At 39.2% G+C, this 18,717-nt stretch overlaps 1 protein-coding gene across 2 annotated transcripts in view; it reads right to left on the bottom strand.

The window, feature by feature from the left end:
• The window catches only part of LOC124619334 (striatin-3), an 86,470-nt gene that overhangs the window by 9,827 nt on the left and 57,926 nt on the right, over positions 1-18,717 (bottom strand). The window contains exons 6-10 of one of the 2 annotated variants that reach the window (XM_047145644.1): positions 13,138-13,270; positions 11,950-12,098; positions 8,684-8,859; positions 7,828-7,997; positions 4,800-4,967 (exon numbers count right to left, since the gene is read on the bottom strand). In XM_047145644.1, coding sequence (XP_047001600.1) covers positions 4,800-4,967; positions 7,828-7,997; positions 8,684-8,859; positions 11,950-12,098; positions 13,138-13,270 — 796 coding nt within the window. The remainder of the gene's footprint in view (positions 1-4,799; positions 4,968-7,827; positions 7,998-8,683; positions 8,860-11,949; positions 12,099-13,137; positions 13,271-18,717) is intronic. The other variant, XM_047145645.1, reaches the window with a different exon arrangement.

Genomic DNA, 18,717 nt, shown 5'->3' with positions numbered 1-18,717 from the left:
CTGCAACAAAATATTATTATACAAGTTATTAGCAAACAGTGTTAGTGTACTGATACATGCATGTAAATGCAAATACACACGTGATGTTTAAAACACCACTCACGTTCCATCATAAGCTCTGTATCACAATCAAATACAGTAACAGTTTTACAGCTTTCATACCACAAACCAACCTTGTTTGTATTAGTGTTTATCCAGTTGTTTCTAAATCTACACTTATGCTCCCATACCTATCAAAATTTGTATAGCAGGTAGTGATTAGAATTAGTACTATCTGCACCACTTCCAGCCATGGCAACTACAAGGAAAAAAAATCACTGCCTATAAAACATTATCAATTTACTATTGTGGTCTGCAATGACTGCAGCCATCCACCTGAGAAAGAAGCTGCTGCTGAGAAATGGTATGGTGTGGGTTCGTGCCTACTGTCTGTGAAATATTATTTATATTTTAAAGAAACAAGACAATATAATAATTCAATAACAGCACATAAAAGAAAAAACCCATGTTACAAATAGTCATTTCATGAAGAGATGGAATACCCACTTCAGGAACAATATTAGAGGGCAACTTCAGGGTGTATATGCGCACAAGGAAAAAAGATTCCCAGATTTCCTGATTAAAAATACACTTTTCCCGGACTAACATATTTTACCATGTTAAGTGACAGTATACTTTCCCTTGGAACTGTAAAACATGTCAAACCTTTCAATGGTTAAAAGTTTTATACACGAGCGTAGAGCTTCCCAGCACTTTGGAAAAGATCTTTGATGTGCAGAAACATGTACAGTTCACAATTTTATATTGTGATATGTTGCGCATCTTCGTATAACGAAAGTATAAAGTCGACTCCAACCAAACTCACCACGTTAGTTTTAGACGCACTGAAATCGAGATTGTGATGCGTTTTGTAAGCCAATCACAGCTCCTGTCACATGATCTAGTCAGCTGATAGCAGCAGATATTGAGCGCATAGGACATGTCACGTCGTCAGCCCACAGCAACACTACTGTTAAGTAGCATAAACACACAAACAGGGAAGTTAATGGTTTAAATTAATATACATATTGTAGCTACAAGAAAAGCTGAGCTTTCACACTTTTTTTTCCTCTTTGCATGTGTTACACTTAAAGATACATCACACATATGTGCCAGTAAAATTTTAAATAATGACACAAATGTCTGGTCTGCTGGGCACAAAGTTGTAAGTGGCTGGTTCTCTAAGTGTAAAGTTTTAAATGAGGGTCAAACGCTCTGATTTAAGAAATTGATTACACATTCAAACATGTAACATAATTCATATTGCGTAAAAGAAAATTTACTTTGAAAGTAACTTTTCATACCATCATTCGCAATATTTTCCAGCAACCTATTAGAAATAGGTTCGTTTCAGCAGTTGCCAGGGAGTGCCAGAAAACAGGCGTTACTGCGCATGCATCGCTACAATAACACAGGAAGCCCATATGTTTGACCATGTATAGCATTAAGAGATCTTACATTACACCATACAAGAAACAGGATATCAGAGGATACTCCAAGAGCATCGGAATTTCATAAACTATACTAAAATGCATAATTCGGTTTAAAATGCAGGTTCACATGTCCAGATTCATAGAGCTTAGTTTTAAAAAGTTAGCAAGTACCTACAATTTCCTTCCACTATTCCAAATTTTAATTTCTAGCTCACTTTTTTCATATAAAAATCATAAAAACTATAAATTTCGTTATAAAATTAAGAGAAAATTAAAAAGTAATCAGAGGTAAATCATTACAGTAAATTCGCATAATTACAGTAATTCACATTTGCCTAAAATTTTAATACAAAATACGTAAAAAATTAGGGGGAAAATGAGTATGTATGTTTTCTTACGTTTCCTTTTTCAGAAAAAAATCAGGTTTGAAAAAAAGGAGGTAAACGGAAGTAAACAAAACACCAAAATAAATTTATTCAAGTTTATCTTAACGTTTTTCTTTAATAAGATTTCAAAAAAGTGCAGAACAGCCCCGACATTGTTCACCACACAACTTCTGTTTGCTTCGGACTCCTCTGGCCCTATGTACATGGCAATAACTTCTGGATTACTAGAAGCCCTCCATTTATTCGGGCCACTATTAAGTACATAAGCGAGTGTTGGTGGTTTTAGCCAAACGAAGCCCCAACCTGGTATTAAGCCTTTTCAGTGTGATTTTCAGGATGCAAATTTTCTTGGTGTACCAGTACTGTATTATCTCATTTTCTGTTCTTCATTATGGCATAATGCCGTATGTGCCACAAGATGAAAACATGCACTTGAAAATCAGCGAACAGTTAAAACTAGCCAATGCTGTGGAACGAAGCACTCCATTTCAAATAAATTGACTGTGTCTGTGGGAAAGATTAATGAAGGCCAAATTTCTTTAGCAAACCGACAAATACAACTTCATTGTTCCACAAGGCAATTTTGCTTGACTACCAGAAACATGGACATAAGACAAAAATCACAAAACTGCAAATAACAACATACTTTAGCCCTCCATAATTATGTCAATGTATTTTAATCCACTTGATAGGTCCCGGCCACAGAAAGCCATTATACTTCCTTTTGACGTGAGAGCTCTAAACAAAGAAGAAACAGCAAAATCACAAAATGTAAACATGGGTCACATTGAGAAGCTTACGTGCAGAAGAAATATTTTTCCGGGTAGCATCTACAGATTGTTCCTACTGCTGAAACAGCCAACAGCCCCACTTCAAGCAGCAAGGAGCCGGGGAAGGTACTGTCCATTCACGACTCAACTGCACATGTGCACGAGACAGGTGGCAATGGCTCAAATGAACCTGATGTAAATAATTGTGATGTCATGCTCATCAGAAGCAGTTTGTTGTTACACAGTATTGCATAGTCTTCGTTCTAAGGCCATTGACACATTCTGCTGCTCGCAGAGTATCAGTTCTTGCTGGTCAAAATTAAAAAAATTTTACTGGAAACTAAAACAATGAAAAATTCCCAGAATTCTAAAAAGCTCCCAGGTTTTTCCCGGAACTCCCTGTTGTCCTGGGGCGTATACACCCTTAACTTATTAACATACTACTCTACATGCAGTGAGCTACAGAAAAAAAGATTAATCTAAAATACACTTGCAAAATTTCACATTTATAGGTCTTATCCACAAACTGTTACTCCTGCGAAAAATTTTTTCCAGTCAGTAATAAGGAATTGTAAAATACATTATGATAAGAGCAAACCCGTTTTACATTCACAAAGGGTTCTGTCTATTTTGAGACTACCAAAATTTGAAGCAAGCAATACATTCATTTTCTTGGGAGCAACTACCACATTATTTCTTTATTATTCAGCCATTGCAAGATTATGTTTTAAATACAAGTATGAGGTGCATCCGAAAAGTAGATTTCCCCATTTTTTTAAAAACAAGGAATACATAGTTACATGAAAACCTTTATTGGCAACAAGTACAGCAATGTTTGAGCTGTTCTTCGACAGTCATCAAAAGAATTGAGACACTTGTCATGTTGTGGGATAACTTTTGTATTCCTGCCTCATAGAAGTCTGCCACCAGTGAATGGAAGCATTGTGTGACAGTCGTCTTCAGGCCTGTGTTGTCATCAGAATGGTGGCCAGAGGACAAGAAATTCTTGAGGTGCAAGAGAAGAAGGAAATCACGGGCAGCGAGATCACAACTGTATGCTGAATGATCAAACAGCTCCCAGTCAAACTTCTGTAAAACAGTTGCTATGTGCCGACTCATATGGGGACGAGCATTGTCATGGAGGGGCGTAACACCTGCAGTAAGCATTCCATGCCTCTTGTTCTGAATAGTACTTCACAGTTTCCGCAGGTAGGACCTGTCTGACCAGCATCTGATTGTAGTGTCATATCTGTTGCGAATGCACAATTTTCTCGGCTAAACACGTCACAGTTAGCCTTCTGCCGCCGGGCGGTGTGTCAGCAATGCGCTGAGCAGTGTCAGCAGTGCGCAAGTAGCAGCATTACTGCATTTACTAGGCAGTCTTTTATTATAATAACTAGTTAAATTTTGTGTCTGTTTGTGCTCTCTATAGATCAGTTCAGACTTTCTTTGCACAACAGTATTTAGCATGGATAGGGACTGCAACTGCTGTGTTTGGATGCGGGCTGAGTTGGCATCCCTTCGCTCCCAGCTTCGGTCACACAGCTTGAGGCTGTTGCCAATGGGCATCACTGAGGGGGTCCGAATGGGGGTTTGTCAGGGACGGCCAGCTCGTCCCATGCATCCCCCAATTGGATTACGGCTGTGGCTAACCGGGATTCTGCCCGCATTGAGGCTGACCCCTCACCCGTGGTAGAGTGGGAGGTCATCTCGAGGTGTGGCAGGGGGCGAAAGACATTCCGGAAGGCTGAACTGAAGGCCTCTCCAGTTTGTCTGATGAACCAGTTTCAGGCTCTGTCTCCAACAAACTGAGAAAACCTGGTAGTAGTTTCGAAAAAACAGCAGCATCATCACCTGTATCAGCTACACTTAACACCACAAATTTACAGATTATTTGGTACTCAAACAGTTTGTTACTTAACTTCGAAACAAAAAATAAAATGAGACCTTCCACATCAATCATGCACAGGCCAAAGTAAAAACTTTGGGAATGATACTCATTGGTCTGAATGAAGCCAATAGATTGTGTGCACATTAACACTGGTAGTACAACAATTAACATAAAAATCAAACTGAAAAAAAAAATTTAATTTTATTTTAGAAAGCTGCAAATAAGGGGAGAAAAAGAGCACTTCTGGATAACTATCAGATACTATTACTACATCACATACCTTGTTCTGAAGTGTATGTAGACAGAAGAGGCATTTTACTAGTTGGAGACCACAGCTTCACCGTTCCATCAGCAGAACATGAAAGCAGCTGCAGCTGCTGGCTTTGTATACTGAGACCCCAAACCGCATCTGTATGTCCCTCCATGCTGCCTGTCAGAACACCTGGATCTGTCAACACACACATTAACAAGATCAGTATTTCTTGTTCGTGCACTCTTACTATATATGCTGAGAAAGAGGACACAGAATATAAATGTGGACTACCAATCATTTTGCATCCTGTCATCACAGTTAAAAAAAGGAAAGTCTTAGCTAGAATACACAACTCACTACACTCTGCACAGTATCTGTCCTCACAAATGTAAGGGCCACAACTACACATATTATTAGGACTAAGATTTAAATTGCTCTATCCCCATGCAGTCCTGTAAACACTATGTCTGCAATGTTAATTAATTTTGCCCAATTTCAAGTTTAACACACATACAGATACAGTCAGTTAAAAACCTTCACGTGCTACAGAAAATCAGTAAGTTTCATCACATTAACTAACACTCATAAAGGAAAAGACAACACAAAATTTACTGAAAGTATGACAGCATGAAGAGTTGTTATTAGCACAAAAGTAAATATAGAACTTTCAACCATAAAAACTATACTTCTTTGAGTAGCACAAAAGTATTGTCAAATACAAAAAGATACAGACAGTGAATTGCGGTTACTCAGGCTGTTGCATCACTTATTTTACTCCAACACAATCCCCAATCTGGAAATGTTCAGTGAAGGACAATTAACAATATGTAAGGGTCATCCAAAGCAGATTTTACTGAAAAGTGATACATTTAAGTGTCAGTAGTACACACAGGTGAGTAAAGAGAAAATAAACTGTTGTTGGAAATCCACAAAATTCAAGGCCATACATGTTTCATCATGCAGCATTTTGTCCACTTTTCTTTTTTCACCTTGGCAACTGTTCTAACGTCGGCTGAAGGCTCGGAAACAACCACAACATTTGAAAAACACTACATGTGATATAACTTACTGCAGCCATACAGATAACATGACATAAGGTGAAACGTACAGCAGGTATACAAACATTGCATTGTCACCAAATATTCATAGCAGTGCTAGCCTTTGTATGAAGGTCTACAGAAAATTTTTGGGAAACCACTAACAGGACTTGGCAGTAGTTTTAACAAAACAAGTGGCACCACACACACACACACACACACACACACACACACACACACACACACACACACACCAAAACCATTTTAAAAGTGATGAACAAGAAGATGGCACAAGACATAGCAAATGTTCAAATTTCCTGCTTTGCAAGTGCAACATTGTGCAAAGGATGATTGACTAAACAAATGCAGTCAATTTCAGAAATACAGACTAATTTATGTACGGAATCTGGATTAATGGCACTGGTACATTTATTTCATTGACAGAAAAAAAAGGAGAAAGTTATTAATTAGTCCCAAACACATCACTAGCTCACTGGCCAAGGTTTGGAGACGTGGGAACTGACTCCAAAAGAATCATTCCAGCATTTGTCAGTACATATTTAGGGGAAACCATGAAAAAATGTCACCTGCATGGCTAGCTGTAGCTTTGAATCTAATTTATCTGAACATGAATCACGTATCTTCCTACTGTACAATACTCGCAAGTAATCATATGGTAAGTTTTATCCCATTTCAGTGACGTTAGGCCTTTCAAATTATATTACAGCAGTATGTACATGATCAAATGATCAGTAAATATGCAAAGTAGAATCTTCTCACTAGTAACCCATAACATTAACTGGGAATGCTTTTACAAGTCGTCAGAAACAGGTCTCCCAACTGAAATACACAAAATGTGGAGGACCGACACCCAAGAGGGAAAATCATGATGGAAATGAATACTTTTATCACAGTTTATGGGATGATTCAAGAACAAAATTTCTTTTTTTAATGGCCAAGTATATGATGTGAGAAAAAGTCACAATGTTCACTCTCTTTAGATAACTGTTTCATCACAGGAGCCACAAAGCTCAAGTTGCGCATGGATTAATTTTTATCACACACATCATAGATGCTAACTGCACAAAAGCACGAAAACAAATCAACATTAAAAATGAACAATGTAGGACCTGTATGTCCCTGGAATGCGTACAAAGGTTCCACATCCAGAGATACTGCCCTATTACTGAGGGGCATCATGTTAATATTTAAGTATGTTGAGGAGACTGCTACTTACTATAAAGGAGACATGTCTAATGTCAGACAGTTACCATTAAAAGACACTTGCTCAAAGCCTTCATCAGCAAAAGCATTCTGGCCCGACCTGCCAGAGTTGGCAGTCCTGTGTGCCTGACATGTCCTTGCTTTTGTGTATGAATGGTGTGTGTTTTCTCTTTTGCTGCTGAAGACTGATCGAAAGCTTTATGTAAGTTTCTCAACTGTGCCTGTCTGCAACTTAACATGTCTTCTTTCCGATAAGTAGCAATCTATCTTTTCCTACACTGTTGATATTCTGACCTGGAGTTTCCATTGTCCAACATCAAAAATGTTATGATTAAAATACAAGAACACAAAAACCAACATCATCTATAAAACTGCCATATATCTAACAGACTGATAACACTTCTTAAGAATTTCGATCTATGATTGGTAATGCGATCAAATTCCACTTACTTCATTGTTTAATCAAAGACAGCCACCTTTATTGTAGTCAATATATTCTCCTCACACCCTCAAATGCTATATAGTGATTCAAGAAAGCTAGAGTTTATAAATTGTTGCACTTTTCATTCACCTTATTTTCAAAGTTCATCTGATTTTGTAGCTCACCCACTAGCAAAATAAAAACTTTACATTTTATCACTAAATCAGAAATCTGATGTTAACCAACAATTGCATCCCCTTACCAATTCCCCCATTCACATTTAACATTAAACATTACATAGCAATCGAAGGTCTCTGTTCAATACATTTAATTTACATGTAGAAATTAAAATAAATAAGCAAATATTGCTCACCAAATGAATCGTAAGGATCTATATTTGTACATGGCAGGTTCCAACAATGAATGTTACCATCGAGACCACCACTGTAGCACTGCTCTCCTGTAGCAGTCATGGCAAGACACAAGACAGGACCCGTATGTCCCCGGAACGTATACAGAGGTTCCACATCCAGAGACGCAGACCTATTAATGCAGAGAATCAGGTTAATATTTAAGTATGTTGAGGTGAAGACACTACATATTACACAGATATAAATGCTCTATATATTTATTTATATTTGGCTCTGAATGCAACACTAACTATTCGTCATTACCTCTGGCATCCCTGCTACAAATTGGTTATACAATATGGGCACAAAACATTTGTATGTTTACTGTTTCAAAGCACCTGGTATTTCAAGAGAAATCTTTGGAAATAATCAACTATTTTGCTATTTCAACATGGGAGACCCCCTGCTTTGGTGCAGCTTGAGAGCTCTATATGTATGCATTCTGAAACAGACCTATGTGATATTCATTTTAATTTGTTTTTATTGTGAGGATTCTATGGTGACTATCACCTGCTCCTTGACAATACTGAGCTGCATTGGGCAGCTGGCAGACTATGCTTTTATTGGGAGGGAGGGGGGGGGGGGGGGGGGGGTGAGCTGATCGAAGTAAAAGACATCCTGGACCTTTCAATAAACAAATCTGGATAGTTTGCCTTGGATAGCATTGTGTACAGTGAATTGCCACTGTCTAAAATACTTCCATTAAATTTAAAACCCCAACACAATGGCAGTCAGTATGTGTTTGATCTTGTTTTTAGTTTAGCCTGTATACCGAACAGTTTGGTCTACACAACACTGTATTTACAGTTTCTCACTCACTTCTTGGCAGGTGCAGTTTTCAGCAAGTTCCACAGCTTTAACGTATGGTCTTCACTCGCTGTAATAAGAACAGGCTCCACAGGGTGGAACGCCAGCGCACGCACCCCATCAAAGTGACTGCGTAAAGTGTATTTAGCAGTCCATGTCTTCCTATATGACTCTTTAGTTGCAGCAATCTACAATGAAAAGAAAAAAATATATATTATTGTCATGACCATCCAATTTTATAATAATTAATGAAACCAATGTTAACAATACTAATTAGCAATCCAAATATTTGTCTTAGAATTATCTGCTGTTAAACATCATCCAGTTCAATGACTAGTTCTTGATGCTTCACCAAAATGGTACACTTTTCACGATTTGTTAGTGAAAACAGGAAGGACAATTAAGTTTAATATCAATTGGGCAATAAGATCAGCGGATGACTTTCACTTGCACCCAAAATGTAGGTAATACAATGCAAAATACAGGCAATACAATGACAACTCTTCACCACCTGGTCGCATACATCATAGTATCTAACAGAGCACCAACATATGAATCAGCCAAATTAACTATACTTAAGTAATGAGCATCGTACCGTTGAGCCCAGGAGATTTTCAGCTTGTACTCTTTACATAAAGAGTCAAATTTCCTGAGCGTTTCAACACATACATACCTGAAGTTTTGTTGCAACTCACAGTCCTTTTATTGCCAAGCATTTCAAGATGCCAGGCAATTTTACATTGAACTGTAGAGTTATTTAAAACTTACTTTAAATTCTGGATTATTAATTTTATGATTGTATCCAATAAACAACTATTTGTTTAATTTTATTATCTGATATTACATGGTGTACATAATTTATCTCCACAATTTAAGACTTAAATAACTTTAAACTGTGCTAGATAATAACTAAATGTCTTCAATATGTAATAAGAAATCTCATGAAGTTTTTTAATGCAAAATTGTACTTGAAAACCTCATAAAATGTGGACATCACAGGTGAAAGCTCAGTGTGTCGCCTCATTCATACAGAAGACAATGTACGGAAAACAAAGTACCTAAATGCAACGAAACTTTCAAACACAGTTTTGTGAAGGATCTGGTGTACCAAACAAAGGTTTGAGACCTACAGAACTTGAAAGCACACATTCACAATGCACTTGAACACACCGCCATGGAAATCTTTAATTGTTCCTGGAGAGAAAGAGAGTTCCTACCATACATTATCCATGCCACTAACACTGTACACGTTGATGTGTATGAACGAAGAAACAAAACTTATCACATATTGAAAATCATCTGTTAATATCCAGTATAGTTTGAAAGGTATTAAAGTCTTAACTTGTAAAGATAATTTATGGACACACTGTATTTCTCGTCTTCAGGTAATACTGCTGTCTATAGCAAGTTGTGAAGAGTAAAATATTAAACTATCAGAAAGTTATATGAGTAGCTTCATATGATAAAATTAAAAGCCATAATTTATGAACAATTTAGAAGTAAAGGAGACAACTCGTGGAATAATAGAAGCATTTGGTCATAAAAAAAGATTGAAGACTTCACTAGCTTTTGGATGAATCTCATCATGAGCTGCAGCACACGTACAGCGAGAGAGAAAGATTCTGTTCAGAGTGTTGTCTCCTTCATTCCTGAATTATTTACATTTTGGCAGAACTGTCCTGATTATATAAATGTCATTTTTTTTAGTTATACAAATTTACTCTACAATTACTTAAGACTTCAAATTACTCTGTAACTTTGCCCTATGTCCAAAATACAAAGTGGTTTTCAGTTTCTACATACTATTCTAGATAATGTTACCAGAAGTAACTTGTGAAAAAACAACCAAAACATGATAAATCTGTCACTAAACATTCTATTCTTGCACCGGAGAAACATTATAATTGACAATTTGCATTATGTCAAGTTAGATCGGCTAGAGTGTCACAGCAATGCTGCAACGGCAGTGTGTGTGTGTCTATAGCAGACAACACCGATTTCCGTTTCACAGAATAAATGTAAGCTATTGAGCAATTTCAATGTATATACCAATCATTTCTGAGTTGCTACCATACTGACAGCAGATAAACAACCAAGTAATAATGTAGATATATGTGTAACAAGGCACACACTTTCAATGACAGAACAAAGAAATACAGGAAATAAGCACTGTTTATGTTCATACAAAACAAAGCAGGCAATGCGGGAGCTTCAATGTCACAACTGGAAGCAACTACTGTGCTGGAAATGGTTCTTGCCCCTCGCAAAGCACCTCATGATTCTCATTCTTCACTTGTTAAACTGTCATGTTGCCAACTTTAAATGCATACTACAACTGCAAAATTTCAGCAGCCTAGGTATAAATCACAGAAGTGCTAATCTAAAAACTTCACACTGGCATGTGAACGTCGTCAAACTGTGTGGGATACAATCCCTTTCTTTTCTACAATGAAATCTCCAATTCACCAAATGTGATGTTAAGTAATGTCGTGTTTAATAAATTATCTTGAACAGAATAGTGAAGGAAGCACCTAGTTCTATACAGGAAAGCCACCACATCAATCATCAATGAATGAGTTACATCACACCTTTTCGTCAACATCTTGTCGCCATTCCTTCAGGTACTGTTACCACAGTAAACGGGATGGCAACTGAAATTTCAGATTCAATTTTTGTGACCTGTTACCACTATGTACTTTGCTTCTCTATGTCACAGTATGAAATGATCCTCTAAGCTGTGTCTATAACATTTCTCCTTAATATCCTTTATTCCAGGAGTGCTAATCCAGCAAGGTATGCAAGAGAGCTTCTATGAAATTTATGCAAGAGAGCTTCTGTGAATTTAAAAAAGTATGTTCTTCTACTTGTCTTTTTCTCCAACTTGTCTAACAAGATCTATTTACTAGAACAGCATTCCAGATTTGATACAAAAAGTTATGAGTTTCTGACTCTAGGACCTCTTAAGAGGATTGTCGATCAAAAACCCAAATTGGAAGGGTTTTCAGAGTTACATCTGTATTAACATTTCTTCTGTAGGTTAACACTACTTCTGCAGGCATTGAAAAAAGAACATACAGTATTTCTAATCCTCACCGTAAACATCCTGAGCGATATTATTGAAGAACTTAGCAGTAAGAGGAGCTCCATGCACATTTGGGATGTGATCAAATAGCATAAATGTAGTACCCTGACCCAGTGTTTACTTCACTACAAGCAGTTTAACATCATGTTATGAACATTACAGAATTAGAATGTTTAAACAAACTTCTCATGCTCACATCATATGCAGCCTCCGCCTCATTATTTACTGTGAGTTGTGCCAGATCTCCCAAACCAAGTGTTGAATCCAGGACCTCGTCGTCTCCCAGACCTGGACCTAGCTGCCTGCGATGACCACTGCCTACCTGGAAGCCCAACCCTCTACCCCCTGCAAAATAATGAAATATACTAAGTTTTAGTGAGCCAGGCAAAGTGCATTGAAAATATTAACAACAGTAATGAAATATTATTATATCAGCCTTTCTTTTTGTGGAACCACGATCCAAATGCATGCAGCATGAATTAACTACATCATTAAAGTTGAAAGAACTGCAACTTACTCTGTATCATCTATTTATTATACCAAAGAAAGGGTTTCAGGTTCTAAGGTGACTACTCACAAACACTGCCAGACATCAGTATTTATAACAGAGTGGTTTCTTTCCTAAACTTAAAGACCAGTCTAGTTTCAGTGTGCTATGTTACTGTACATACGCGACATGAGTAAGCTACATTTAATTACCTTATTTCTAGTACTTTTCAATTTTATCACAATGTCTCAAAGAAAATGGGCACAATATTAACTGCAATCTCACTATGCACACAGCATAAAACCAGACAAACTGCTGCTTGTTCTCACATGTGGCCCAATCTGAGACAGTGATGCTACTTACCACATACAGCAAAAAGAAACATTAGCTATAGCCTTATATTAGGAATCCCACAACATAACATATTGTCACTACTCAGTTTCATCATAGCTTAAATTTCAAGATGGAAAAAATAGGCAAGAAATGAAAACAGACAACCTGTCACCTCATAGGTGAATTGTGTGATTTGCTTAAACAGCTCTTTTCTGCCTTTGGCCTAAACAGATCCCACCCCCTCCCCCTTCCCACAAAGTAACTGGTGGCCTGTCCTCGTTTTACAAAAAGTTTTTATGTACAACAAATTACTTGTTTAAAAATTTGAATCAAATAATGGAAAGAAAAACTGTGCTTAATGAAACAAAGAACAGTAGCAAAATAATGAAACAGCACTAATCTCTTCTCTAATTCCATCGACTGTGCAAGTGTCTGAAATGGTAACTATGAAATCTTAATAGAAATAATTGTTTTATGTATATCTAATAACTTTTACATTACCCCTCCCCCAACCTTCCCCGAAAGTGCTCATTGCCCCCAAAACAAAGTAGTTCTCTCACTTACTCCAACCTGGATCATTTTGAGAATGTATATCCCCTCCTGAATCTTCTACTTCAGTCAGCATATTGAGTTCATTTAAAACTTCTTCTGCTTCAGCATCAACATCATCTGTAAGACTTTCGTTCAGCATTAGACTCTGGAACAACATCAGTACAAACTCTATATAATTTATCATCCACTTAAAAAAAAAAGAGTAGTTAGCATTCAATCTCATGTAATTTCAAAGTAATGCAAATATGTTTAGTGTTACTGAAGTCCAAATCAAAACAATTATTTTCAATAAAATATTCACCACACTATTACGTCAGTTCTTCTGTAGAATACCAAATTTATGGTAACAGTATTATGAAAAGAAAAGTGGAGACGCTGAGTCGCAGATAGGAACAACTGTGACAAATAAAGCTTTCAGCCAGTAAGCCTTTATCAAAAATACACACACACACACACACACACACACACACACACACACACACACACACACAACATAGTTTGAGTCTCAGACTGGGGCACTTGTGAGAACAAGCAGCAATTTCTGTGTGTGTGTGTGTGTGTGTGTGTGTGTGTGTGTGTGTGTTTTCGATGAAGGCCTTACTGGCCAAAAGCTTTGTGACAGTCTTTTTGTTGTGCCTTTCTGCAACTTAACATCTCCGCTACATGGTGAGTAGCGACTTTCCTTCATAATATTGTTACATTCCGTCCTGTATTTTCCACTGTCAAGTTTATGTTAAGAGTCATTCACCAATTTATTTTTCGCCTAATCCTACAAGCCCAGTAAAAAAAAAACACATTACAAGTCGTTTCCTGCTAAAGATACTATTAAAAACCTTTGTACAGGCCTTTCACACGATTTCAGTAACATACATCAGTAACAAATTAATTAAGTAAGTTGGAATAATGTGCAACTGCTTAAAATCCAAGTCCACAATTGTATTAACAATATGTGAATTTTTCAATTACTTAATGTGATTACCATTTCTTTCCAGGTAATACTCTCGGGCACAGAGCCTTAACTAATGTTCTTTCAATATATTTAATTGGTCTTGCATACTGTACCTTATCAGATATTTCTCATCAGCAGGTACACAACAGAGTAAATTACTTGCTTCTTTAACACACAGAATAAAACCCCATTATGTTTTAGGGGCAGTCATATGTAGTAGTTATCCATGTTCAAAATGAGATTACAATTATTGATTTAAAATTAAAGTGAAAAATCTGAAGAAATTCAACTGAAATATTGCTACAACACCATCTTATGTGAGGAAACAGCATCTGAAATAAAGCACCTTTCAAACATTTACAAGCCCAAAAGTTGTTCTTATGAACACAGATTTTGTTGTTATGTTTCAAATTGGATGTTGTCCGATTTTGTTACCATTTTATATCTATCACACATTTCGATTTTTTTTTAAAAAAAAGTGACATCACTGCAAATGGTGAAGGCTTGTAGAACACAGTCAACAAATGGAAAGAAAACGAACAACTACACAGCAAGAGAAATGTATGTGTCAGTAAATGGCACTCTTAAAATAAACATGAGCAGACAATAATTACAATCCTGCAGTTGAGTCCCAAACGCTATATACACACATCTTCAATTTACCTAAATACACTGATGAGTCAAAACACTACGACCGTCCAATTAATAGCTTGCTTGTCCATCTTTGGAATGAAGTACCTCACTGATTCTGCAAGTCAGGGATGAGACAGTTTTTTGGTAAGTTTTTGGAGGTATGTGGCATTAGATGTCTACACAAACGTCATGAAATACATGTGAATAATGGGCTGCAGATTTGTTGGCAAGGTAGTAATGAACGATAGCGACCCATATGTGTTCCATAGGTTTTACATCCGGTGAATTTGGGCACAGAGACGTCAACATGAGTTCACTATAATGCTCCTCAGGGGGTTGTTTTCCCCAAAAAGAGCTTCAAATGACCAACGTCATCTCACTGACACTAATAAACTTAAGGATGTGATCGGCTGAGCACGTGTCATCTGCTAAAATGGAAGATATATCAGGCTACAGCTGTAGACTGGTGCGTAGCAGAGTAAAATAGTGGCAGTCAAGTAAAAGGTGTGTCTCAGTCCACAGTTGAGAGCAGTGGGGAAAAACCGGGGGAGGATCGTCACTTAAAAGATGACGATGGCTAAAAAGACAGTGGTGCTCTATCCATAGTCTAGTTACAATTACCTCCACCCGACGACGAGTTTGGGAGGAAGAGGTCCAAGCACAGGGAAGAGCTTTCACGTCCTGCAATTTATTATTGGGAAGCATACACCAATGTGTGTGCCATAAAAGAGCAACACGACGACATAAAACACTCCGTAGATTGGCGAAGGGAACCATGCGAACAGCAGGCTGAAAATGAGAGACTGCAGCCTTGGCCACTATATCGGCCGCCTCGTTTCCACGGATACCAATATGTCCTGGGATCCACAGGAATGCCACAGAGACGCCCCCAAGTGGAGCAAGTGGAGGCAGTCCTGAATCAGGTGGACCAGGGGATGGACAGGGTAAAGAGCTTGGAGACTGAGGAGAGAGCTGAGCATATAATATACTGTATCCACTGATGGCGACGGATGTATTGGACAGCATGGAGAACATCGTAAAGTTCCGCAGCAAAAACCGAACACTGGTCGGGAAGCCGAAATCGATTAGGGGTGTCGCCAACAATATAGACACTCGCAACACCAAATGATGTTTTAGAGCCATCAGTATAAATAAATGTGGCACCCTTCATTTGTGCGCATAGAGCAGAAATGCCTGACGATAAACGAGAGAAGGTGTACCATCCTTGGGAAGCTAACAAAGGTCACGGAGCAGGTAGGTCCGGGGGCGGAGCCAAGGCAGTGTTGTACCCCCAGTTGTCAAGAAAGTTTCAGGAAATTGGAAGGAAAGAGAATGTAGCAGTTGACTGAACTGGATTCCCAGTGGTAGGAGAGAGGAAGGGCAGCCTGCATACCCTAAATCCAAGGAGGAGTCGAAGAAAAAGTCATGGGCCGGATTAGCAGGCATGGAAGACAGATCGCTAGCATAACTACTCAAAAGGACAATTCACCGATTGGACAGCGGAGGTTCAGCAGTCTCAGCATAAAGGATTTCCACAGGGCTGGTGTAAAAAGCTCCAGACGCTAAACTCAATCCACGGTGGTGGACAGAGTCGAGACAGCGAAGAATAGATGGCCGAGCAGAGGAGTAAACTATGCTTCCATAGTTCAATTTCGAGAGACAGCAAGCTGAAAGATAGGAAACGTGGGAGGACCAGCGCAGTTTTCTGTCAAACATAAGACCCAAGAATTTAGCGACGTCTACGAACGGAAGGTCGACAGGGCCTAGATGTAGGGAAAGCAGAAGAAACTCCGTATGACGCCAAAAATGGACACAAATGGTCTTACTGGGAGAAAAGCGGAAGCCGGTTTCGATGCTCCAAGAGTGGAAGCGATCAAGACATCCTTGAATACGTCGTTCAAGAAGGCTGGCCCGTTGAGAGCTGTAGCACATCGCAAAATCGTTCACAAAGAGGGCGCCCAAGACATCAGGAAGGAGACAATCCATAATTGGATTTATGGCGATGGCAAACAGTACAACACTTAGCATGGAGCCCTGGGGTACTCCGTTTTCTTGGGAGAAAGTACAGGAGAGGGTAGCGTTCACCCACACTTTAAATGTGCACTCTGCCATAAAATCACGAATAAATAGGGGCAGCCGACCTCTAGAGCCCCAAGAGAACAGTATGCGAAGGATGCCTGTCCTCCAACAGGTATGTATGCTCTTTCCAGATCAAAAAAATATTGCTACCAGTTTGGTGTTTCCAGAGAAAATTGTTAATGATATAAGTGGAGAGAGCAACAAGATGGTCAACTGCAGAATGATGCTTTCGGAAACAGCATTGGGCAGGTGTTAAAGGCTTCGGGACTACAGCCACCAGGCTAAACGGCAATCCACCATATGCTCCAAAACCTTACATACACTACTCTTGAGAGAAATGGGGCGACAGCTAGAGGGGAGATGTTTGTCCTTTCCAGGTTTCGGAACAGGTACGACAATAGCTTCCTGCTATCTTCTAGAAAAAGTACTGTCAGTCCAAATTAGATTATAAAGGTGAAGGAGTTAACACAAACTATGGTATGATAAATGCAGCAACATTTGGATGTTGATACCATCCAGTCCTGGGTCGGTTGGTTGGTTGGTTGGTTGGTTGGTTTCGGGGGAAGAGACCAAACAGGAGGTCATCGGTCTCATCGGATTAGGGAAGGCAAGGAAGGAAGTCGGCCATGCCCTTTCAAAGGAACCATCCCGGCATTTGCCTGGAGCGATTTAGGGAAATCACGGAAAACCTAAATCAGGGTGGCCGGACGCGGGATTGAACTGTCATACTCCCGAATGCGAGTCCAGTGCGCTAACCACTGCGCCACCTCGCTCGGTATATCCGGTCCTGGGGCAGAAGAGCGAGAAGAAGAGAGTGCGTGTTGGGAGTTCCCGCATGAGAAACAGCATTATAGCTTTTGCTATTTTGAGAGGAGAAAGCAAGAGGTCACACTTCCGCTGCAAGTTTCTTCAGGAGAAAGGCTGGTGGGTAATTTGAAGAGCTCGAAATCTCTCTAAAGTGTTGACCCAATGAATTAGAAATTGCGACATGGTCCACTAAGGTATCATGCGCGACAGTGAGCCCAGAGATCGGGGAGAAACTAGGCACGCCAGATAACCGTTGAATGCAACTCCAAACTTCTGAGGAGGGAGTGAAGGTGTTAAAAGAGCTAGTAGAGAAGTCCCAGCTTGCCTCCTTGCTATCGCGGATGACATGACGGCATTGCGCACATAACTGCTTATAGCAGATACAGTTGGCCGAAGTAGGATGGTGGCGGAAAACACGAAGAGCACGTCGTCGATCACGCATTGTGTCACAGCACGCCTCATTTCACCAAGGAACTGGGGGACGCCAGGGCAAATCGGAGTTGCAAGGTACTGAATGTTCCGCAGCTGTAACAATAACTTCTGTAACATGAGTGACCTGATCATTGACACTAGGAAAGTGACTGTCATCAAATGTAGCTACAGACGAAAAAAGTGTCCAATCGGATTGGGCAAACTTCCAGAGTCTCTGGCGCATAGGTGGCTGCAATCGAAGGACTCGTGGAAAACGGTCACTCGAGTGAACCATTCAATGCGCCGAGCTAGCTGAACAGTACTGACCGAAAGGTCCAAATGAGAGAAATTTGTCGTGGAGGCAGATGAAAATGTAGGTTCCCCCAGTGTTGAGGCAAACAAGATCCGCTTGGTGGAAGACATCAATGATTAGGGAGCCACGCGGACAAGGACACGGAAATCCCTAAAGTGGGTGGTGGGCATTGAAGGCCCCAACCAGCAAATAGGGAGGGGGGGGGGGGGGGGTGAGAGCTGACCAAGGAGATGAAGGAGATCAGCTCTTTCCATTGGTGTGGATGATGGAATGTATATGGTACAAAGACAGAAGGTGTATCCAGAAAGGGAAAGACATACAGCAACAGCTTGGAAGGAACTGTTTTAAGGGGATTGGGTGATAATGGACAGTATCATGGAGAAGAATCTTAAGTCCCCAT

The sequence above is a fragment of the Schistocerca americana genome, chromosome 6 (assembly GCF_021461395.2).
Source record: "Schistocerca americana isolate TAMUIC-IGC-003095 chromosome 6, iqSchAmer2.1, whole genome shotgun sequence".
NCBI lineage: Eukaryota > Metazoa > Arthropoda > Insecta > Orthoptera > Acrididae > Schistocerca > Schistocerca americana.
Note: the sequence above shows the minus strand (reverse complement) of the source record. Positions and strands in the feature narration are given on the sequence as shown.